The sequence below is a fragment of the Eleutherodactylus coqui genome, chromosome 3, assembly GCF_035609145.1.
Source record: "Eleutherodactylus coqui strain aEleCoq1 chromosome 3, aEleCoq1.hap1, whole genome shotgun sequence".
NCBI lineage: Eukaryota > Metazoa > Chordata > Amphibia > Anura > Eleutherodactylidae > Eleutherodactylus > Eleutherodactylus coqui.
Genome location: NC_089839.1, coordinates 179,198,228 through 179,223,610, shown reverse-complemented (window position 1 = coordinate 179,223,610; position 25,383 = coordinate 179,198,228). Strand labels below are relative to the sequence as shown.

The window sequence follows — 25,383 nt, the reverse complement described above, 5'->3', positions numbered from 1 at the left end:
TCTAGCGCAAAAGAATTGGCGTCGAAATTTTACGTGCGGAATGTAATTTTCTCACTTTCCGGTGTCATAGAAACGTGAAATTTGGCACGAGCATTGATTATGTCATAAGTAGGAAAAGCTAATGGGTCCCAACTCCATTATTCAATTCTAGCGCAAAAGAATTGGCGTCGAAATTTTACGTGCGGAATGTAATTTCTTCACTTTCCAGTGTCATAGAAACAGGAAATTTGGCACGAGCATCGATTATGTCATAAATAGGAAAAGCTAATGGGTCCCAACTCCATTATTCAATTCTATGCGCAAAAGAATTAGCGTCCAAATTTTACGTACGGAATCTAATTTTCTCACTTTCCGGTGTCATAGAAACGGGAAATTTGGCACGAGCATTGATTATGTCATAAATAGGAAAAGCTAATGGGTCCCAACTCGATTATTGAATTCTATGCGCAAAAGAATTAGCGTCCAAATTTTACGTGCGGAATGTAATTTTCTCACTTTCTGGTGTCATAGAAACAAGAAATTTGGCATGAGCATTGATTATGTCATAAATAGTAAAAGGTAATGGGTCCCAACTCCATTATTCAATTCTATGCGCAAAAAAATTAGCATCCAAATTTTACGTGCGGAATCTAATTTTCTCACTTTCCGGTGTCATAGAAACGGGAAATTTGGCACGAGCATTGATTATGTCATAAATAGGAAAAGCTAATGGGTCCCAACTCGATTATTGAATTCTATGCGCAAAAGAATTAGCGTCCAAATTTTACGTGCGGAATGTAATTTTCTCACTTTCCGGTGTCATAGAAATGGGACATTTGGCACGAGCATTGATTATGTCATGAATAGGGAAAGCTAATGGGTCCCAACTCCATTATTCAATTCTATGCGCAAAAGAATTAGCGTCCAAATTTTACGTACATAATCTAAATCTCTCACTTCCCAATGTCATAGAAACATGAAATTTGGCACAAGCATTGATTGTGTCATAAATATGAAAAGTTAATGGGTCCCAACTCGATTATTCAATTCTAAGCGCAAAAGAATTAGTGTCCAAATTTTATGTACGTAATCTAATTCTCTCACTTCCTGATGTCATTTTATATGAAGGAAACGTTGCATGGTTGCCTCCACGTGGTGTTTCCTGGGTAACGCAGAGAACTATGCAAAATGGTGAACATATGTTTTTCCTCAGTATCTCTAAAGTAACCACGACTTCATAAGATTTTCCGTGTGAACACCAGATAAACACCAGTACCAAATTAACTCGGGCGAAGCCGGGTATGTCAGCTAGTCTATATATATATAAAGACGAAAGCCCTCACTGACTCACTGACTGACTCACTGACTCGCCAAAAGTTCTTCAACTTCCCGATGTCGTAGAAACATGAAATTTGGCAAACGCATAGATTATCTCCAAAATAGGAAAAGTAATTGGGTCCCAACTCAATTATTCAATTCTAGCACAAAAGAATTGGTGTCGAAATTTTACGTACGTAATCTAAATCTGTCACTTTCCAATATCATAGAAACTTAAAATTTGGCCCGAGCATTGATTATGTCATAAATGGGAAAAGTTATTGGGTCCCAACACGATTATTCAATTTTATGCGCAAAAGAATTGGCGTCCAAATTTTACGTACGGAATCTAATTCTCTCACTTCCCGGTGTTATAGAAACTCGAAATTTGGCAGGAGCATTGATTATGTCATAAATAGGAAAAGTTAATGGGTCCCAACTTGATTATTCAATTCTATGCGCAAAAGAATTAGCGTCCAAATTTTACGTGCGGAATATAATTATCTCCCTTTCCGGTGTCATAGAAACCTGAAATTTGGCACGAGCACTGATTATGTCATAAATAGGAAACGCTAATGGGTCCCAACTCCATTATTCAATTCTATGCGCAAAAGAATTAGCGTCCAAATTTTACGTACGGAATCTAATTTTCTCACTTCCCGATGTCATAGAAACAGGAAATTTGGCACGAGCATTGATCATGTCATAAATAGGAAAAGCTAATGGGTCCCAACTCGATTATTTAATTCTAGCGCAAAAGAATTGGCGTCGAAATTTTACGTGCGGAATGTAATTTTTTCACTTTCCGGTGTCATAGAAATGGGAAATTTGGCACGAGCATTGATTATGTCATAAATAGGAAACGCTAATGGGTCCCAACTCCATTATTCAATTCTATGCCCAAAATATTTAGCGTCCAAATTTTACGTACGGAATCTAATTTTTTCACTTTCCGGTGTCATAGTAACGGGAGATTTGGCACGAGCATTGATTATGTCATAAATAGGAAAAGCTAATGGGTCCCAACTCGATTATTCAATTGTAAGCGCAAAAGAATTAGCGTCAAAATTTTACATACGGAATCTAATTTTCTCACTTTCCGGTGTCATAGAAACGTGAAATTTGGCAGGAGCATTGATTATGTCTTAAAGAGGAAAAGCTAATGGGTCCCAACTCGATTATTTAATTCTAGCGCAAAAGAATTCTCGTCGAAATTTTACGTGCGGAATGAAATTTTTTCACTTTCCGGTGTTATAGAAACGGGAAATTTGGCAGGAGCATTGATTATGTCATAAATAGGAAACGCTAATGGGTCCCAACTCCATTATTCAATTCTATGCGCAAAAGAATTAGCGTCCAAATTTTACGTACGGAATCTAATTTTCTCACTTCCCGATGTCATGGAAACAGGAAATTTGGCACGAGCATTGATTATGTCATAAATAGGAAATGCTAATGGGTCCCAACTCCATTATTCAATTCTATGCGCAAAAGAATTAGCGATCAACTTTTACGTACATAATCTAAATCTCTCACTTCCCAATGTAATAGAAACATGAAATTTGGCACAGGCATTGATTATGTCATAAATAGGAAAAGTTAATGTGTCCCAACTCGATTATTCAATTCTATGCACAAAAGACCTAGCGTCCAAAATTTTACGTACGGAATCTAATTTTCTCACTTTCCGGTGTCATAGAAACGTGAAATTTGGCATGAGCATTGATTATGTCATAAATAGGAAAAGTTCATAGGTCCCAACTCGATTATTCAATTCTAGCGCAAAAGAATTAGCATCCAAATTTTACGTGCGGAATGTAATTTTTTCACTTTCCGCTGTCATAGAAACGGGAAATTTGGCACGAGCATTGATTATGTCATAAATAGGAAAAGTTAATGGGTCTCAACTTGATTATTCAATTCTATGCGCAAAAGAATTAGTGTCCAAATTTTATGTACGTAATCTAATTCTCTCACTTCCTGATGTCATTTTATATAAAGTAAACGTCACATGGTTACCTCCATGTGGTGTTTCCTGGGTAACGCAGAGAATTATGCAACCTGGTGAACATATATTTTTCCGGTATCTCTAAAGTAAGCACGACTTCATAAGATTTTCCGTGTGAACACCAGATGAACACCAGTACCAAATTAACTCGGGCGAAGCCGGGTATATCAGCTAGTAATATATATATATATATATATTTTTTTTTTTTTTTTGAAGAACTATCCAGAACTACCTTTTCTGGCTGGTGTAAAGGCGCCCAGCTGAAGTGCACTATTTTGGCCATCCACACGCTTTTACGTGGCGGAAAATCGCCTGTCTGATCTGATGCATTGGAATCCAATGCATCAGATGGTATCGTATATCGTTCAGTCGTGAAAACGTTATGTCCTGTGAATTTGGGGTTTATATGGAGGGGAATGATAATGCTCCATACAATGCAGATGCCTGCTGCTTTTTGCATTCGACACCCGCTGGTAGCAGCTGCAATCAGCACTCATACTGAGTGCGACTGTTAACTCTTTAAATGCCGCTGTCAATTCTGACAGCAGCATTCGAATGCCCGATCGATCTTCAGGGGTCCCATATGGTTTCCCACGATGAGACTATGGGGTCCGTTCAATTCCCATGTTGAATGGCTTGATAGATTGCCTGTCTGGCATCAAATGCATCAGATTGTATCGTATATTGGCCGGTCGTGAAAACAGCGGACAATATATGTTTGTGTGTAGAGGCGTTACTTGAAGCTCCTGGGCCCCAATGCAAAACCTGTAACAGGGCCCCAAAGTATAATGCTTTATTCATACTACTGGGCTCCCTATATGGAGAAGAGAGGCCTTATGGGCCCCCTAAAGCTCCTGGGCCCGGGTGCGACCGCATCCCCTGTACCCACTATAGTTATGCCCCTGTTTGTGTGAATAAAGCCTAAAACACAGAACTAAATTAAATCTTTCCAGTTTTATAGAATCTGCAGTTATTCTTTTCGTCACTAGATGGCAATGTTCTCTAGCAAATCCTTAGGAATAAAAAAAATGCAGTTGTGTCAGAACACAGCACCACATGGCATATAATGAATTAAGATGGGACAACCTTTTATAACTAAGTTTATTCTTTTTCATTTATATACAGGGGGTATCTCCCTTGTGAGGACCTCCATAACTCCTGCAGCTCTCCCCTAATCCAGCGATGCCATCGGGCATAGGAGTTAATAAACCAGAATTAATCCCTAAACCATAGGTGAGGCAGCTGGTACCCTAGGGTGCAGAGCTGTCCTCATCAGGTAAGACTACACATCTTCACTTACCTCTGGTGCTTTCCTGGCATTGAGCCCCATTACAAATTACTCAATCACAGAGACAGATCGGTTCTTCTGTATGAACAAATCACTGTAGAGAACCTACCAGAAATAATAATCTAAAATATAACTTTTAATAATATTTTTTTTAAATAGTTGGACCTACTAGTTTAAACACAGACAAAATATACACAAACATCTGGTTTATCTTATCCCAGATTAATATCTTACAGATACCATACTAGTGTTTACCACATATTGCAGAAAACTGCTAATATTGTGGTGGTACAAGTGACATAAGGCTGTATGACACCCGATTCCTGGTCACCCAAAGATGTACCTCCCACCTGGTTCTCTATTAGGTACGGTAATAAGTGGATAGTGTCCTAACAAGATCTATCCTTATTGAGACAGTGGATACTCAATTGGATAATGTGGCCGAACAGAACATCAATTCCGGACAGATTGGATATCGTTACATAGACACTCCAGACTGGCTAGGGTGACTTCTCTGGCCTTATATGTCAAACTTGTATGTTATCTTTAGTTACCAATAGAGACATAAGGCTACAATTATTAATTTAGCCAACGCTGCTGAAGTTGAGAATTGGATTATTGCAAGCTTCACTTCAGCCAGTCAATTGCTAGTTATTTTTGGATTCCTGCCTGTCCTTTATAAGTCTGTCCTATTATAACCATAGACGAACCACATGTCCCAGGATAGATTGACATGAATTGTTAAGCACTAGAGATGAGCGAACGTACTCGGTAAGGGCGATTTCGCAATCGAGCACCGCGATTTTCGAGTACTTCACTAATCGGGTGAAAAGTACTCAGGTGCGCTGTGGGTGAGCGGGGGGTTGCAGAGGGGATTAGGGGGGGGGAGGGAGAGAGAGAGGGCTCCCCCCTGTTCCCCGCTGCTACCCCCGCTCCCCTCTGCAACCCCCCGCACCACAGCGCACCCGAGTACTTTTCACCCGAGTAGTGAAGTATTCGAAAATCGCGGTGCTCGATTGCGAAATCGCCCTTACCGAGTACGTTCGCTCATCTCTATTAAGCACTCTTACACTAATGGTAGTGCTATTGTTACACTAGAGAATACCTGACTGTCCTTGTACATCTATCCTAATCCCACCATAGGGGGACTACGGGTCCCAGGATGGACTAACAGATAATAATCCTCTTATTGCACTTTATACTCGTGGTGCTGCTGATCACTATGATATCTTTGCAGAATGCTGACTTGCTCTTTTCTGTCCTTGTATAGTACTGTTTGCTACTTTCTATCATCAACGCGTTTCCTCAGCTTTAACTAAACTGTTTGCTGATTCATCAGGATGTTAGAAATGTTCACAGTTGTGTACGGCCATGATGTACACACACAAATGCAGTCATACAAACCACATTCATGTACAGCTTTAATGTCCGGCTATACACTCCCTACAGCCATAAGTGCACACACATGCTCTGGGTATGCTTTCCCAGGATATACTGATAGCTCAACAAAACTACAAGTAGTTTCTCCAAATTCAACACAAAATGCCACTAAATTACTACTGCAGTCTCCGGATTATTCTACCCCCTTCATGACAAGTGTCTTTAGCACTTAGAGAACACTTTTGCTGTTAGGATCTGCTACAAATGCGATGCATAGCCAGACACCAGCTTCTGACAGCGTTCCAAAGGAATCCTAGCTAGAGATGAGTGAGCACGCTCGTTTAGAGCAATTGCTCAATCGAGCATCGCTTTTTTCGAGTAACTGCCTAATCGGTTGAAAAGATTTGGGAGGAGCCGGGGGTTGCGGGGGGGGGGGGGGGGAGAGATCGAGAAAGAGCTCACCCCTGTTCCCCCCCTGCTACCCCCCGCCTCCCCCCAAATCTTTTCACCCGAGTAGGTAGTTACTCGAAAAAAACGATGCTCGATCGAGTAATTGTCCTAAACCAGCACGTTCGCTCATCTCTAATCCTAGCCCATTCCCATGGGAGCAGCTATAGGCTCATGGGCCCAGGTGCAAGAGTTTAGCTTTGGCCCCTCTTCCCACAGCTACTTGTTTGCAACCATGTTAGTAATAAAGCCCCCAACGCCCCTTTTGAAGTAGTAAAGTCCCCCTGTATAGTAATAGAGCCCTCTGTGCCCCTGTGTAGCAATAGAGCCCCATGTACCCCTTTGTAGCAAAAGAGCCCCCCTGAGCAGTAATAGAACTCCCCTATGAAATAATAGAGCCCCCCCCCCCCCTCTGCTGCAGCCAGCCAGCAGTGTGTAGCGGGAGGGGAGGAGAGGAAGAAGGGATGCTGACAGAAGATAACCCCCATCATCCTCCCCGGAGTCAGCAGCTGCTATCAGTCACCTCAGAGCCGGGAAGTCTTGCACAGGTAGTGAAGGGTTAAGAGGGGACACACAGATTCCTACCTGCAGAGCCCACAGCAGCTTCCAGGACCTGTGATGGCTGTGGGAGCAGTCAGAGGTCACATGACCCGGAGTTGATCCCTATCTGCAGGACTCTCCATGCTGGATGTAGCAGAGCTGTGTGAGTGTTATATCCTTACAACAAAGGAGCTGTGTTTTTGTAGTTTACATATACAAATATGGCTTGTCCTGTGCATGTAAAGACAGAGTGGATCACTGTAAAATAGCTCAGCACCACCCTGTTATAAAAGCTATCTAGAAGAAAATATGTCTCTGTTGCCCATAGCTACCAATCACAGCTCAGCTTGCTTTTTTCCTCAGCAATATAAGAAACAAAAGCTCCCCTATTATTGGTTTATAAGCCTCTAGCTTGGATACAAGATGTGATATGGGTGGCATGGAGGCTCTAGTACCCTGTTGTACCGTCTCATGCTTGCATACAAGATGTGATACAGGAGGGCATGGAGGTTCTAGTACCCTGTTGTACCTCCTCTGGCTTGGATACAAGATGTGATAGAGGGTCATGGAGGTTCTAGTACCCTGTTGTACCACCACTAGCTTGGATACAAGATGTGATATGGGTGGGCATGGAGGCTCTAGTACCCTGTTGTACCGTCTCATGCTTGGATACAAGATGTAATACGGGAGGGCATGGAGGCTCTAGTACCCTTTTGTACCACCTCTAGCTTGGATACAAGATGTGATATTGCTGGGCATGGAGGCCCTAGTACCCTTTTGTACCACCTCTCGTTCGGATACAAGATGTGATAAGGGCAGGCATAGAGGCTCTAGTCCCCCGTTGTACCCCCTCTAGCTTGGATACAAGAAGTGATATGGGCGGGCATGGAGGCATACAAGTTTTGTATGGTATCCTTCAACATGTCATTCCATTTTTGCAGTAACTGAGCCTCAAGATTGTGCAAAGCATACAGATGGTCTTCATCTGTCATACCTTGTGGATCTTGTTGCTGATTCGTAGTGGTCATTCCTCTTCCTTTATTGTTGATCTTCACACTTACCTCTTGCATGGATGGAGATGCATGGTCCTACAAAGCATGCATGGTGGAAGGCTGCTCCATGGGCCGTAGGTGGTGATCTGCTGAACATTCCTCCTGAACATGGGAAAAGCGCGGCTGTGATGGACGGGCCTCTCTCTTCTCCATGCCCAGTGTAGAGGCTCTACTGCCATGACCTAGAATCAAACAATACATGGATAACATTATTATCACCGCAGACCCTTCATCACAGACTGAAGTGCTTTGTATCATTTGTACTAACCTGCTCACAGGTGTCCCGGTCCACCAAAGCTCTGAATCCAATCCGGCGGAGCAACAGGTTGCGTTCGTGCAGGATTTGTTGTCTCTTCTCCATCCAGGTGTATCCCGAGGCCCATTGGTAGATCTCTCGACGAAAGCCGACTTCCTCTTCCATCTGGTTGGCCAAAAATCTAGTAGAAAAAAAGTTAAACAAAATGACGAACTGCTACTTATTTCAGTATTCATTTTAGATCTTTTCACCAGCATGTATATAATATATAACTGTTATAAAAGAAACTCACAGAGCTGGAAAGAAGTTCTTATGATATTCCTCTGTCTGCAGTCCGGCTCTGATGAAGTAAATGAAGACCATCGCCAGGAGATACTAGTGGGATGAGAAGGGCAGTTTTAGTGCCACCTGTTTTTCCTATTGAAGAGCCTTTCTGCATCCTGTCTACCTCCATAAATGCAGAAAACAAACATACACACACTCCCATTACCTTGTCAGAAATCCTCATGCAGCTGTCTATGGCAAGAAATGTCCGGATGTTGCTATCCTCTAGGAAAACAGGGCAAATATCAATATTATGGGAAAATGGAATTCCACTGGCTGAACAGATCCATTTTATGAAAGAACCAACAAATGGACCTCATTGAGTGTAATGGGGTCCGTTCAGTTTATGTCTGTCTCTATAATATATCTATACAGTGGTACCTCGGGATGCGAGTGCCTCAGCTTGCGAGTTTTTTTACTTGCGAGCAGGCTCTCTCCTAAATGTTTGCTCTGATTTAAGAGCGAAAACTCGGGTTACAAGCCTGCTTGCAAGTCAAAAAATTCGCAAGTTAAGGCTCAGCATGGGGACTAATGTTCACCTATTGCCGGTGTCTCAGTCCGTGCAATGGTCTGCGGCGCTGCTGCAGGCTGTCTCGTGCTCTTCCATGCCAACAGAACATTGCTTTCTGGATACGGGGCTTGAATGCTCCGCCTCCAGCGAGCTAATGCTCCGATTGGTTAACTCAGCGCCGCATCAGCCAATGAAAGCCAGCGCTGGGTTAACCAATCACAGCCATTCAATGATGTCATTCAATGGCTGTGATTGATTAACCCAGCGCCGGCTTTCATTGGCCGCTGCGGCGCTAAATTAACCAAGCAGAGCATTAGCTTGCTGGAGGTGGGACATTCAAGCTCCAAATCCAGAAAGCAATGCTTTGTCAGCATAGAGGGGGACGCGACAGCCGCCAGCAGCGCCGCAGAACATCGCGGAACACCGGCGGTAGGTGAGTATTGATTTTTTTTTTTTAACTTGTAGTTACTTTCCCAATTGAAATGAATTGAAACACCATTAATGCAGAACACATTAATGGCGTTTCAATTCCTTTCAATGGGGAAAAGTGCTTTGACATACGAGTTTTTTGGCTTAAGAGCTCCGTCATGGAACGGTTTAAACCGGTATGTCAAGGCACTACTGTATATGATGGTGTTCTGTAGACCTTGTCCAACACTAGAAGCATTGGAAGGAGTAATGTGTTTTACCAAGCACTCTGAAGAATACGGCCATCTCCTCCTGCTGTAGGGAACGGTCCTCCTTCCTCCTCTTCTGCGGGCGCTCTTGGACCTCTTCGTCGCATGGACTGCGCTCTCTCTTCCTCGTCTGGCCGCTGTCTTCTCCTCTTCCTGGGAAGCTGAAAGAGGAGGAAATATTAGCATGAAGATGTAGGGCTGCGGCTCCTCCTGAAGATTTATATACATTTATCATACTAGAGGCTGACACTATATGATACTGAATCCCCATTCCTCTGCCGGGTAACTTACACTAAATGTATTATACATTTCACTACATGGGGATCATTACGGGACTAAAACTGAATACCGATGAATTAGTGTCTATTCTATCATGCTGACTCTTGTATGGCGTCCCTAATCCTTACCGGGGGAAGAGGAAAGGGAATATTCTGTAAGGACAAACACTTCAGAGGGAGGGAGTGGGGGAAAAAATGAAAAACACATGAATACATATTTCTGCTCTTAGAACCCCCCACCCCCCTAGTAACTGGCCGCCCTAGGCACTGGACCTCTGCTGCCTACTGCCCTGACACTATAATAAACTTCATAGCTTACCTGGATCCCACGTCGTCTCTCCCTAACAGGTATCGCAGGAACTTGATGATGGCGTCCATAATCCTTAACAGCAGAAATGGACATAAATTATTATGTTAACACCAACTATTCAGAGATAAAAGGGCAGATTTATGAAACTGAAGAAAAACTGTCTTAGTTGCCCCTAGCAACCAACCAAAGATCAGCTTTCAGCTTACCAGAGCAGAATACATAATGAAAGCTGCTCTGTGATTGGTTGCTATCGGCAACTTAGACAGTCTTTCTTTTAGACAGTTTCCTAAATCTGCCCCTACATGTCCACCATAACTAAAGTGTGGGTCCCTATAGGCCCTGTCATTGCATTAGTATATCTCCTGTCCCTCCCTGTATAATAACTGACCACCATAATAAACTTCACAGCTATATTCATACAGTCACCCAAATATCTTCAGATTGATTCAGAACTATATAAAAACCTCCATATTTATTAATTATTACCTAAATATCTTCATATTTATCATTCAGCCCCAAATCTCTATTATTATTCATAATCACCTAAAACTGCCCCTATTTATACATTATAGTTTCCCCATCTTCTGGGTAATTATATGGATCATTTACAGTTTCCCACTAACACAGGTGGACAAACTCTCACTACTACAAATACATAAAGCAGTAATAACATTGGTCACATTTCGGCCTCTTACCTTTCTTGGCTGTCGGTTGGCTATAAATCCTCCTTCTTGGTGATGATAAATCCTCCTTCTTGGTGGTGATAAATCCTCCTTCTTGTTGATGATAATCCGCGTCTCAATCGAAATAGAAGTTTGCAAATCGCTGTGAGAGTAAAGGGAGCCGGTCTATTCTCTATAAAGAGCAATCGCTGACTGGCACCAACTGACGTTTTCCTTTGCGGTTTGAATCCAAATCCTGCGATTCTATTGGCTGCTGCTGGTGGCATGTACCATGATGGCTCAGACCACAGGGGATGTAAAGGGAAGCTGCACTCTTATCATCTCACCTTACATGGTCACAAATTTGTTTTTTGGATGGTCCATATTTGTCACTAAGTGTCCATGGATGGTGCCAGGCCAGCAGTATTAAAGGGATGGTTCTGACATGGCAGGTTCACTTTCTCATATAACATCTGTCCCTCCATGCAGTTACTTCTAAGGACCTTGGGGCTTTGTGGTACTTACAGTCAGGGTGCTTTGAGAAAATATATTAGGGTATTAAATATAATAGAATATTTAGGAAAATATTTTAAGAAGGTTGTACAGTAATCAGAAAACAGTGCCACACATAGACTCTCTATAGATCGGTGTAGTATGGCAGCTCGGCCTTCATTTCAATGGATTTGAGCAGCAGTAACAGGCACAGGCCACGGACAAAGAACAACTGTGTTTTTCTAAAACCTGTACAGCCCCTACAAAACAATTGTAGAGCACTTAGGGACGTCTTAATTGGGCCGACCTGTAAAGTGTAGAAGCCCAACAGGTCGTGCCAGCGATATCTATGCTATGCTTTTACACAGGAACGAGCATGGCTCACTGAAGCCAGATGGAGCCGGCCACCTCCATTTACAATAAACAGTGAATGCCTGCCGGTTTACACGGGCCGATCCATCCTTCAGTGTTCTGTATGTAGAAACTCAGCGACAAACAAGAAGCAAACAAATTCTCTTTTGTCGTTGAATCAGTGCATGCATTTACACTGAGCAATTATCAAACATGTAAAAGAGGCCTTCCTCGAATACCACTTTCACATGTCAGTAAGGGGCCGGCCACACTGTCATACAATTAGCCATAATAAAGCCTTAGGATTTTCGTCTATGTTATAGCCGACACAGTGAAGGTTCCCTCAAGATATCTGTGAACTAAAGTCTGGTAGTTTGGGGTGGAAATATTCAGCATGTTGTCAGTGGGTATGGCTGGTGGGGTTAGTGATCTCTGGTGGTCAGTGACATGTTCAGTGGCCCATTTCCTAGTGGTTAGTGATAGTTGAGTGACCTGCTCACTGATGGTCATTCATATTGTCATATGGAAGCCCAGTGGCTCCATTTCCATTTGAAGCATTTTTTAGAATGTATTGTTTTATCTTTGAGTTGCTGCATGCCCTTAATTTTGCAAGTAAAATTTAATTTTGAAATCTCAGAAAAAAAACAAGATATGGACCAAGTATAAAATACAGATGCAAGAAAAAGTTTGTGAACCCTTTGGAGTTACCTGGATTTCTGCATTGATTACTAGAAGAGCTATAGTGGTCGTAAGAGTGAAAATTGTGACTGGGAAAGTGTGCAAAGATGAATCATGGCTGAAAGGCGTCTTCATGGTGGTCTTGGCAGGGATAGAGAAGAAAAAGAAAAAATTGATTACTCCAATCTGAGGAGACATCGCCTATGATCACTGGAGATAACTGCACTGTCATCACTGTCACTGTACAGAGCTGGTGTCTGACTTATTTGGTGACTCCGTTATTTAGAGATATACTTGAACTTAGCCACTGTATCTGAGCCGGTACTGGTGCATCTTTTCTCAACAAGAAAAATGGGTGGAGACATGGGTTGGTCGACTACAGTTGTAGGGGAAGGCCAGGTCCCGCCCACAACTGAGGATTGGTTGCTGTACGCTCTTAGGCGCCCTCCCATCTGCACTCCTAGGGCCGCAGTAATTGTGTAACCCCGGCCGACTGGCTACTTAGCCTCTGTCCCCGCTGTGAGTGTCCTACCGGCAGCCTGTTATTTGCGCTCCAGACCCGCTGTAGGTTTTTCCACGGTTGTACCATAATCTCTCATCCTGTCACACATTCCTCTATTTGGTCGTGTATGGTCGTAGCTCTGCCGCTGAGAATCTCCCCACCGCCGTTTGCTCCGGTCCTTCAATGAACTTTGAAGGTGGATACACTGTTACCTGACGTATGGTATGTAGGTCCCTGCAGCATTATTAGCTTCCCGCTCCGCTGCTGACACTCCGAGCGTGCTGTGACTTGACCTATGCAGGTCATCAAAGCATTAGCTACCCTCTTGTCATAGGTGTACTGGTGCGGCCCTGGCTGCAAAGCTCCTGGAAGCCACTCCGCCAGCTGCTTCAGGGCTGCAAATGCCTTGGACTACTCTTCAGGGAGGCAGCATTGGCTGGTGCAGCAGCTCTTGCCTACTAAAATTAAACTGCAGGGAAGCTCACCCAATTGCATCTAATGTTCCCTTCATTTACCATACACCATTGGCATACCGCTAGGGGTCACGATTGTGACCCGACCCCTGCGGTGAGGGGGCCCAGTGCATTGCTGGCTGGTGGCTAATCACGCGGCTGTCCGGCAGTGTGTAGCTGCTGCGGGAGGAGAGGAGAGGAGAGGAGGAAGGGATGCCAAAAGGAAATAACCTCCATCATCCTTCACGGAGTCATCTTTGAGAGGGGGGACAGACGCTGCTATCAGTCACCTCACAGCCGGGACGTCTTTCACAGCCAGTGCTTGATGAATGGCAGTGATTGAACCAATCACAGCTATTAATCGAGCGTCAGCCAATTACAGCCAGCGCTTCCAGGAGGCAGGTAATTTTGAGAGAAGAACATCAGTGCCAGACCCGGGGAGAAGAGGCGGCCAGGCTGACAGCGCGTCTAAGGTGATGTATGTGTATTTTTTTTTCTTTTTCTGCAGTTGGAGCTTAGATTATAGCTTTGATAGTAGCATTTGCTACTGTCAAAGTTGCATCGCATCGCACGAAAACCGCATTTTCGTGCGATGCAATGCAACAGGGAGGAAGGCTTCATAGGGAAACATGGGTTACAAAACTTCACGAGTCGTGGGCATATTGCCAAGCCCATGAGGTTTTTGTGTCGGGTTGTTGCATGCTACAAAACATCGCATGTGTGAAGGAACCCAATTTGTAGCATTGTAGCAACGCTACAGAATTGCGTGACTTTGTCGTCCGTGTGAAGGAGGCCTAATGGTTTACCCAGTTTAGGGATTGTAATTATGGTTGCAAGGAGCATTTCTTCCTGTAGACGCCCACTAACAACTGCTTTGTTAAGAGTTTTAGCTAGATACACAGAAAGGATAGAATGTAATAGTTTGTAGTACTCGTCAAAGAACCCATTTGAACCTGGAGTTTTGAGCTGTTTCTAAGAACTAATTATCTTCAAATCGTCTCAGCTCCCACCTGTATAAAGATATGGAATTTTTGCATTACGTTGCCTATGTTTGACTGGAGTCTCCATTAATTTTGATTATAAGATGAATAAATAGAGCGAGACCCAAAAGAATTTTAAACCTTTTTCATAGTCTTTTAAAAGTAGCTTTCTAAATAGGTTACGTAGTCTTTTAAGTTGATTGTGGCCCGAATTGAAGAGAAGGATCTGCAATTCATGTTCAATTTTATTCATTTGTACAAGGAGGCTGGAAATACAGGCTTATTTTAGTTTCTTGTGTTGTGAACAAATTTTGATCAAAATGCCACGTACGAAAGCCTTGTGAGCTTTCCAAATCTAAAACAACTCAGTCTCAGGCAGATCATTAAACAGGAAATAATCTTTCAGTTTCTATGTTCTAAAGTTATTATACTGCAGGATTTTCATAAGTAGGACATTATTTCTTCAAGACCTAATATTATTTAGTAGAGCATCTAATGAAATGGTTAATGAAATATGGAAATGATCAGACCAGGTAGAGGTGCCAATTTACAGGAAGTAATCATAGGGAGAGTCCCTCTGTCAGCCAAAAGGAAGATTTGTACAGAGTCAAATAAAACATCCATCCGAGTATATTCTCTGAAAGAAGCATTTAGGCAGAAGAATTATGTAGGGCCTCTCTATGAAGCCAGGGAGATAAATATGGAGATGTCCTAACTCTATGACCTGTTGAGTCTAAATCTTTCTTAGGGACAACGTTGACATCTCCACATATAATAAGTTTGCCTGAGTGAAGTTTACAGATCTTCATAATTTGTTTAAAAACTGGAGTCAAAAAGAGTTCTGGGCCTAAACGTTAGCGGTAGTAAAGGGGCCTTTGTTTACGGAACCAATCAGAATAATAAATCTACCCCTTGGATTAATTACCTATTCAGTAAGAATGAAATTGACACTTTCATGGTCAGCTATCAGAACCCCTGTTTTCTTTTTATCAGAACATGCTTTATAGATCTTTGGATATTTTTGTGTGAGAATTTAGGGGATGCTAATTAGGAAAAATGTGTTTCTTTGATGCAGAAGATATCAGTCCTGTTAGCTAAAGCCACCTTCCATACAACAGAGCTTTTAAATAAGACATTAGGCCCTTTCGTATTGAGTGATTGAAAAATAGCGGGAAAACAAAGTAAACCTGCTTTTTCTTGGGGGGAGAAAGTTCGTCTGGATGGAATATTCTCCTCAGAGGGAGTGCAATATCAAACCTCAGTGACAGAGGTTTTCTGAGACCATTCTTGAGATGTTTTGATGGGTCTTCTGGATTGCAGGGTGGATTATTGATTATGTTGATCTGTAAGATGTATACCCCAGGAGGACAAAAGCCTGTTGCTATCTTCAGGTTTGTTGATGACATAAGAAGAGCCGTCCTTCTGAGTTTTGCGGCTGCTGCCGCCTGTCCCATTAAGCGCTAGTTGAAGCCCCTGGAATCGACAGCATCCAGGGGTTTCACATACAAAAACCACCAGCTGCTGCAGTTACCTGCGTTTTGCGAACGTCCTTTAATTTTCGCCGCAGGAGTTTTTCCGCATGTAAAATTTGCACGTGACCGCTGCCATTGAAAAGCATTGGTTCTTTCTAGTGCGATCTTTTTTATGTGCGGAAAAACGCCCATCAAAACGCCCGTGTGACTGAGCCCTAAAGCAGGCATGGAAGTGCTGAGAGAGGTGAAAAGCTTTTTGCAAGTCACTCTGAATAGACCCTTTCAATGCCTGGAAAGTCCTGTTCGGGCTAGTTGCTGCTGGGATTCTACATCCAGCCTCCTTCTGCGCATGTGGTGTGGAATCTCGTTAGCTATGCACTCTCAGCATACCATACATACCACATACAAGGGCTTAGCACATCTCTGACTGCATTTCAGCACACTATAAATACCCGGAAGCACTCTCAGCTGCCGACATAGTCCTTTCTCTCTCTCTGTATACCACAGTCATTACAAGGCTTTTGGTAATAAGCACTCATGGCAGCCCTCAGGAATACTTTTAACAGTCAGCTTTTTGTTCACAGTATCGCCCTCAACAACACTTGGTATAATGCTCAGCTCTGAAGAACTTAGTTCTTCAATTCCACTGGATTGGCACATAACCCATGTGGTGCCAATATTCAAAAAGGGGCAAAAAAGTGAATCTGGAAACTATAGGTCAGTAAGTCTAACTTCTCTTGTGGGTAACATGTTTGAGGGGTTTCTAAGAAATGCTATCCCAGAGTACCTCAATGAAAATAGCTATATTACTCCATATTAGCCTGGGTTTATAAGGGATCACTCCTGTCAAGCCAGCATGATCAGCTTCTACGAGGAGGTAAATTCTAGATTGGACCAGGGAGAGTCATTGGATCCTGTATATGTGGACCTTTGTAAAGCATTTAATACTGTGCCGCATAAAAGTTTGTTATATAAAATGATAATGCTTAGTCTGGGCAAGATTGTGTGTAAGTGGGTAAGTAACTAGTCAGTGATTGAAAGCAAAGGGGGATTTAAATGGCATATACTCTGATTGGGTCACTGTTACTAGTGGGTTACTACAGGGACAATATTGGAGGGGTCACCATTACTAGTAGGGTACCATAGGAGTCAGTATTGGACCCTATTCTTTTTAATAGATTTATTAATCACCTGGTAGAAGGATTGTGCAATAAAATATCAATATTTGCAGATGATACAAAACTATGTAAAGTAAGGACAGGAGAGTGACAAATGAGGTTTAACACTGATATATGTAAGGTTATGCACATGGGCAGAGGAAATACAAGTCACCATTGCACACTAAATGGGAAACCACTGGGTAAAATTGACATGGAAAAGGGGATTTTAGTTAACTGTAAACTTAACTGGAGCAACCAGTGTCAGGCAGCTGCTGCACAGACAAATAGGATCATGGGGTGCATCAAAAGAGGTCTAATGGCACATGACAAGAGCATTGTTCTTCCTGTTAACAATTCACTGGTCAAACCACACATGGAATATTGTATACAGTTTGGGCACCGATACTCAAGAAGGACATATCAAAGCTTGAATGCGTTCAAGGCAGGCAAATAAAGAATTAAATGTAATGGGCAGACTACAAAGTCCAGAAAGATTATCAAAATTGGGGTTATTTAGTTTAGAAAAAGATGTCTTAAAGGTTATCAAATAAATATGTATAAGTATATCAGAGGACAATACAGAGATCTCTCCTATCATCTATTTATACCCAGGACTGTGACAATAACAAGCGGGCATCCTCTGCGTCTAGAGGGAAGAAGGTTTCTACGCCGACAGGCGGATTACTGTAAAAGCAGTGAGACTAGGGTACTCTCTGCCTGAGAACATGGGGATGGCGAACTCGGTAAAAATTTCAAGAGTGGCCTGGACGTTGTCAGGACTCGATCCTGGGAACTCCTGTGCTCCAGGTAGCAACTCTACCCGTGGAGCTTTTCAGGTTGCTGGACAGCTCTGCTGCTAAATCGTAGTCTAGTCCTTGCTCTTGTTGATCCAGTTCCTGCCTTCCCGTCCTGCTCCCTTGATTGGACTTCCTATATAAACCTGGCCTTGTACCTCACTCTTTTCCTGATTATTGCGCTCCCAGACAATAGTCAAGCATCACCTCCTGCCTGCTCCTCCATACTGCGAATTGACATTACTCGTTACCGACCTCTTGCTTTCCTCCAACTACGCTATGTGCCTACTCCTTTGTACTGCAACAGATGTTAACGTTACCGACCTCTGGCTTTCCTTTAACTATGCTATCTGTTTCCTCGAGTTACAAAAGAGAGGCTCTGAACCCGCACCAGACCCTTACAGATGCCTTTCTTTAGCATTACAATATTACATGTTATATCACTGATTACTTTAGAAGGTTCGGTGATCCAGGGATTATTCCAATGGCCAGACTTGAAGTCGGGAAGGAATTTTTTCCCTTAAGTGGGAAAAATTGTTTTCCACCTCTTTGGGGTTTTTAGCTTTTCTCTGGATCAACATTGGGGGGTAATAGGATGAACTAGATGGATATATGTCTTTTTTCAGCCTAACATACTATGTTACTGTTATCGGATATATGAAGAAAGCTTGGCTCTGGCACTGTGTCTATGCGGTGGATCCCTAAAACCTTTAGACTGGTGAGGGATCCACAAACTTCATAGAGTCCAGGGCTTGAGCAGCCCTTGGACAAGATACACATAATGTGGACATCACAGTAGGAGTCTGCGAAGGACACTATTCAGCAGTGGCAGGGTGGGAGATGCCACAAGAACTATCTGCCTGCTGTCTATTGGATTTGCAGTTATGTGCAGGCTGGCCTACAGACTGGGTCTTATTTTTTATTTTTTGCTTTAGTCTGTTCTGACCTTACATCTGAGAACTGGAGTAAAATATTTTCATATTTGTTTTACTCTACTGAGTTGACTGAATATGATTGTAGGCGTATTCATCATTGGACGCGAAGCATACTCAGAGTACAGCATCCATGGTCTCTTTGTTCGTCAGTGCATCGAGCATCTCTACATCTCTGCAGCACATGCTAGGGCCATTCATTATTACTGGGTCACAGTTGAGAAACGATGCTCAGAATGTTTGCTGTGCTTCTGAAATTTGCTGAAAGAAGATCACAAATATGGTTGTGCGGAATGGAAAAGATGGTCCAATATGGACACTCACAACCGTCCCTCTTCCTCCCCTGCCCCATAGCACGACACATGTGCAGTGTCCCATAAGGAGACCCCGGACACCTCACATACGTGTGGAGCTGGGAGAGTAGAGTGCTGACTTGTCACGGTGGCACTTACCATGCTCCATCCCGGAGGGACACACACAACCAAGGCCAGAGTAGCATTGCAGTCCACCTCAGACACCCCTAAGATAGGGAATGCCCAATAAACTGAAGAACAGGGAAAACACTTGTCACGCGTGACGCCACAGTTCCTGCATATGCCGGTATGACTAAGGGGATAAGAAATGCAGCCACAGACGTTCTTGAGGACCACGGGTCTCCGGGAATGATCAGAGCCTGGTAAAAGCTTTACTTGAATATAAAGTAACACAATACAAGGCAGTTCAATCAAAGACTTCACAGTGCAGGTAAATGAACAGACTTCAGAGATTATCAACTTGCAGTACCTCCATACGGCTCTTCCAGACTTAAAGATGCATGTGTGTGAACAGAGATTAACGATTCGTAGTACCTCCACCCAGCCTTGGAGATGCGTGGGTATGACAAATAAAGGGTGTACCTCTACACTGTGATCCAGACTTCAGATGGCTGAATAGGAAAATAATTAACTGGATAGGACCTCTGCACTGGGCCTTGTAGAAACAAGTTGGACTTACTGACACACACTCTCTCTCTCTCTCTCTCTTTCTTGGGGCTCACTCCATTAACATCCAGTCACATGCAAAACGGGAAATCTCTCCTCCTCTTCCATGCTTCAGGACATGAGGGCTGAAGGTGCCCCCGTGTACCTGGACCTCCCGGACGGCAACCCTCCTGAAGACATGGACTCTTTTCCCGCTCTCAATAACTCACTTTTATAACTTCCTCTCATACCACATGACATGACAGACTTGATACATTTACATGTAGGCTTTGGATTTTATTAGCAATCAACCTCTCAAGCGCTGAGGCTGTGCAACACACATACTGGAAATGACAAGACAACTTTGCAGAGTGCAACAACATAAAACATACATGTATGACATTTATGGTGGGAACCACGATGATGTACTGGGTCACTACACATGCACAACCCTCAATCAATGAGTTTGCGATTCATCTGCTGCATGAGTTCACTTTACTCGTTTATATCTTGCAATACTTGGGAAGTAACCCGAGATGCAAGGATGAAAACGTCTTGTGTCAGTACAATATTTCAGGATCTATAGCCCCATTTTTAGTTTTGCCCAGGGCCACACTTTATCTAAAATGAGGCCGGCTGCAGACGGGCAGAAATTCCGCGGCGGGATTTCCCGCGGGATTTTTGCCGCTGGAAGCCTGCATAGGATTGCGTTAACAAACGCAATCCTATGCAGATGGCCGCGGTTCGGCCGCGCAAAATCTCATGAGGCAAGCAAACCACAGCATGTTCTATCTCTGTGCGGAGCTCGCAGAGCCCCGAACAGAAACGTCACTCACCCGCCGCCGGCAGCCGGCACAGGAAAGATGCAGGGCGCGGGTGAGTACGCGCTGCTCTCTGCAGGCGCTCGGGTCGGGTCCCGTGGCGAGAATTATCGCTGCCGGATCCGACCCGGCCGTCTGCAGGCGGCCTTAAGCTAAAGCGTAACTTGAAGCATCAACCCAAATGCGGAATCTTAAATAGGTCCCCCAGCTACCATGTGCTATTTACAATACAAGCGTCTTCTCATATGGCAAAGGGGCTCTGGGGCCCATCAGGAGCCAGGGCCTTGTTGTGACTGCTATCTCTGTACTGCATTCAGTAATACCCCTACAGAGAAGGATAGCTCACACTAAGAGCGGCATCACATGAGTATATGTGCTATTGCGGACACGTTAGTGCAACGTACTTGTGCTATGAGGGAGGCAGACCGGAGCCGGCGGCGGATTAGTGACATTTCTGCGAGCCCCGCACAGAAATAGAGCATGCCGCGATTTGTTTGCCGCGCGATATTTTGCGCAGCCAAATCGTGGCCGTTGTTAACGCAATCCTATGCAGGCTTCCAGCGGCGGAAATTCCGCGGGAAATCCCGCCGCGGAATTTCCGCTCATGTGCAGGGGGCCTTAGAGTGGCTTCATACAAGCTTTGCACAATTTTGTTATGAACCAGGTAGATTTTTGCGTGCATCAACGGATATTACTGTACTTTTTGCAAATGCAGGGCAGGGTTTTTAGCGCACAGGACACTACCACCCCGATTTAAAAGGCTATTTAGCTTAATGAGGTCCAGATATGTTCTTCTTCTCACGGAATCGCACAGCCTATTGCTCATTTGTGCGCACATTGAGCTGCCTTTTCCGCATCTCCCATAGACTTCAATTAGATCTCATGGTCCGCAAATGTGCACAAAAATAGCTGAGTTTTTTTTTTCCACCTGTTCAAAAAAAGCAAATGAAAACAAACTCAGCAAAATAAATATGTCCTATATTCTGCATATTGTGCGTGCACAAATACATCCGTCTAAAGACGTCCTTATAGTTACAAGCCAATGAGCAACTTCTATCATTGTTGAAACATTTATGGTGGATGCACAATATTAACATTCTTATGGCTCTGCTACAATCGCTTCCTGAATGTCGTACAAAACTGCTTGGCATTCAGTGACATGTTGGGCTGTCAGGAGCAATTACTCTAATCTTGTCCAGCCTTTCTGAATCAGGAGCCCAGCTTACCAGCAGGGTCTGTATGAAAGGTGCTATTGTGCATGGCCGAACACTCCACCAAGGAAAAAGATTGTTTCCTCTTCTCCCAAAAGACAAGTGAAAATGTTCATCTCCTTTAAGATGCTGCTGATTTCTCCTCCTCGCTGGGTAAAATAAACTGGCGCTGTCAGGGTGCCAGTGGCTGTGTGTTTCATGCATTCTGTGCCTTTCCGGAGTCCGGGTGGACAATACACACTCTGCAAAGTGCCAACTCCCAGAAAGTCAAGGACCTAATTGTGAGGAGCTGCGGCATTTTTCCGTGGGGGGAGATTGGATTTCCAGCTCCTCGTAGCATGGGAGCAGCTCATGGAAAGAAGGTACGGGGAGTGTTTGCATTCCCATCTTAATAAAGGCTTTTCTTCTTTCGATGCACCGTGAATACCTGTAAAGATCCTAAATCCCTATAGGAGTAGGTTCTAGAAATGAATGACTGTGTGGAAGGAATCCAAATAGCATGGGTAACACATGAGGGTACTAATATTGCATCCTAATACAATGTCTCAGTTAACAGTGCTTTGGCAGTATCATAGGAAGACAGCGCTATGGAATGACTGATGTCGCCTATAGTAGGTCCCAAGAAGTACTAACTAGTGGGACATTGGGTAGGCCGCACATCATATAAGAGATTTGGTTGTCATTGGCTCGTAGTATTCGGTTTGTGGGCATGGCTGAAAGTGACGCACACCTGTTCATATAGACCATGTGACATTTTCAACTCCAAAGTCCTATCAGACCTGACGTACTTTGTAGAAGCGGTTTTGGAAAGAGTGAAATGTGGCGTTTCATTTATTCGACATTGTAAATTTCATGCGCCAACTAAGTATGTTTTACTTATTGTATGTACTTTAATTTATACTGACATTAACCCCTACAGGACACGGTCATTTTTTGTCTTCTCACTTTCATAACTTTTTTTTTTCCATCTACATGACTGTCTAAGGCCTTGTTTTTTTGTGGGAAGAAATGTATTTTAAATGGTACCAAGTATAATTTACTGAAAATCTTTCAACATTGCCTCGTTTTTGGGGGGTCTTGTTTTTGCAGCGTACATACTGCGGAAAAATGACATAATTATATTCTGTAGGTCAGTACAATTATAACAATAGCACATTTGTATAGTTTTTTTTGGTTGCACCACTTTTAAAAAATAAAATATCCTCAAGGCTGGAATCACACTGGCAAAACTCGAAATGAAGCCCGATATCGTATTTGCCAACATGCGTTTTACACGCCGAAGCAAGGCATTTTTCACTCAAAACTGCAGCACTTTACTTCTCTGAAATTGAGATCCTCAGGGTGGATTCACACGACCATATATCGGCTTGGTTTTCACGCCGAGCCGATATACGGTGTCCTCATCTGCAGGGGGGGGGGTGGATGGAAGAGCCAGGAGCAGTAACTGAGCTCCCGCCCCCTCTCTGCCTCCTCTGCACCCCTCTGCACTATTTGCAATGAAAGGAGGCGGGACGGGGCAGGGCTAAGTTCCAAGAATTAGCCCCGTCCCGCCTCTCCCCATTGCAAATAGTGCAGAGGGGCGGAGAGGAGGCAGAGAGGGGGCGGGAGTTCAGAGCACTGCTCCCGGCTCTTCCAGGCTCCCCCCTGCAGAGAGAGACGACGTATATCGGCTGGGCGTGAAAACCCAGCCGATATCCGTTCGTCTGAATCCAGCCTCAGGCGAGTGTTTCACACGTTACAGAGGATGGCACATGTTTCCCATTGACTTCAATGGGAGTCATCACATCACATGGCATACGAATGCTATGCAATGTCTTCCAAGGGAACGTCAAAAGATAGAACATGCTGCAAAGAATCAGTCATCTGAACAAGTCCATTCAAAGCAATGGATTTCATATTCGTGTGAGTTTTGTGCATCTTGCAACACACAAAACTTGCGCAAGAGTCTCGCTTGTCTGAATGTAGCCTAAAAAGTATATCTTTTCTATCACCATCTTCAGACCCCCATAACTTTTTTACTTTTCTATCGGTGCAGCTGGGTGAGTCTTTTTTTTTTTTTGCAGGATGACCTTTAGTCTCTATTGATACCAATTTGGGGTGCATACAGTTTTCAATCGCTTTTTATTCAATTTTTTCTTGGAGAAAGGGTTTCCAAAATGCTCATTTCTGACGGGGTGTATTTTTCTCTGATGTCTTTTTCCGAGTAGGATAAATAATGTGTTATTTTAATAGATCTGACTTTTACAGACATGGCATTATTTTTTTTCTGTTTTGATTATAAACATGGTAAAAGGTTTTTTTTTACAAAAACATTTGAACTTTTTTGTAATAATTATAAAAAAACTTTATTTCACTTATTTTTCGTCTCCATGAAGGACTTGAACTAGAAATCATTTGATTGATTGCTTTACAATATGCTGCATTACTTCAGTATTGCAGTATATTGTATTTCTGCAGGTATTCTATTATGACATGCCATAGGCACACTTATATAGACAGGAGTACATGATAGCTCTATGGGACTTCACAACACTGCTATGACACCCAAATGGCTGCCTGCATTGCATTGCAATTTAAATGCCAATCAAGCCATGTGAATGCCTCTGTAAGGATTGACAGTAGGGATGAGCGAGTATACTCGCTAAGGCACTACTCGCTCGAGTAATGTGCCTTAGCCAAGTATCTCCCTGCTCGTCCCTAAAGATTCGGGGGCCGCCGCAGCTGACAGGTGAGTTGCGGCGGGGAGCAGGGGAGAGCGGGCGGGAGAGAGGGAGAGAGAGATCTCCCCTCCGTTCCTCCCTGCTCTCCCCCGCAGCTCCCCACCCCGCGGCGGCACCCAAATCTTTCGGGACGAGCGGGGAGATACTCGGCTAAGGCACATTACTCGAGCGAGTAGTGCCTTAGCGAGTATACTCGCTCATCCCTAATTGACAGCAACATTTAAATGATTAACAGATGCAATTGGAGTTATCTCTGATTGTGGCTGTTGCGTTCGGGTATCAGCTGGCAGAGATAGTCAACACTAGTTATGCTAATATACAGCAGTTTGGGCTCTGGAACACGCTCCATACAATTACCACTGATTTTGATGTTACTACTTCTTATTGAAATGCCTTTTATCCTATAACTCAATGAATGATAGATGGTAGAGCCAAAGATAGGCCTTCCGTTACTCAGGGCACAGATTCTATTAGTTACAATAACACTGTATCTTAATGAAGCAGTGTAGCTTGTAGGTGCCAACCCCTGGCACGTTCCCCCATTCCCTTAGTCTTTGATAGGTGCATGCTAGCAGTACCTGAATTAAATTGGCATATGACTGTGTTCAGTATCTATGAATACAACATTTGGGGAATTAGTAGTATATGTGTTAAAATACAAAAAAAGTTTGTACTTTCAAACCAACTTCACTGCTGTTGTAGTTTCAGCCAATGACTGCCACAAATTGAGACATCTGATCAGTGTCTCTATAGATGTAGAGAAGAGAACAATGTTGTGCTTCAAGTGTTGACTTTACCATGTTTTATATGTGTGTGCCTGGTCCTTTAAG

The 25,383-nt window shown here is 43.5% G+C and overlaps 1 protein-coding gene across 1 annotated transcript; it reads right to left on the bottom strand.

Moving 5' to 3' along the window:
- Nucleotides 1-8,555: 8,555 nt before the first annotated feature.
- On the bottom strand, nucleotides 8,556-16,616 carry LOC136620209 (speedy protein 1-A-like). The gene is made up of 5 exons (XM_066594915.1): nucleotides 16,471-16,616; nucleotides 10,377-10,439; nucleotides 9,792-9,940; nucleotides 8,758-8,816; nucleotides 8,556-8,642 (listed from the first exon to the last, which is right to left on the bottom strand). Exons 1-5 carry the CDS (start codon nucleotides 16,614-16,616, stop codon nucleotides 8,556-8,558), a joined length of 504 nt encoding a protein of 167 aa, XP_066451012.1.
- Between the last annotated feature and the right edge of the window lie 8,767 nt (nucleotides 16,617-25,383).

Coding starts and splice junctions, on each gene's coding strand:
- LOC136620209 (XM_066594915.1), bottom strand. CDS start 16,616: ATGTGCCAATCCAGTGGAATTGAAGAACTAAGTTCTTCAGAGCTGAGC. Junction 10,440..16,470: donor TGCTTATTACCAAAAGCCTT/GTAATGACTGTG, acceptor TCTGCTGTTAAG/GATTATGGACGCCATCATCA. Junction 8,817..9,791: donor CGTATTCTTCAGAGTGCTTG/GTAAAACACATT, acceptor CTGTTTTCCTAG/AGGATAGCAACATCCGGACA.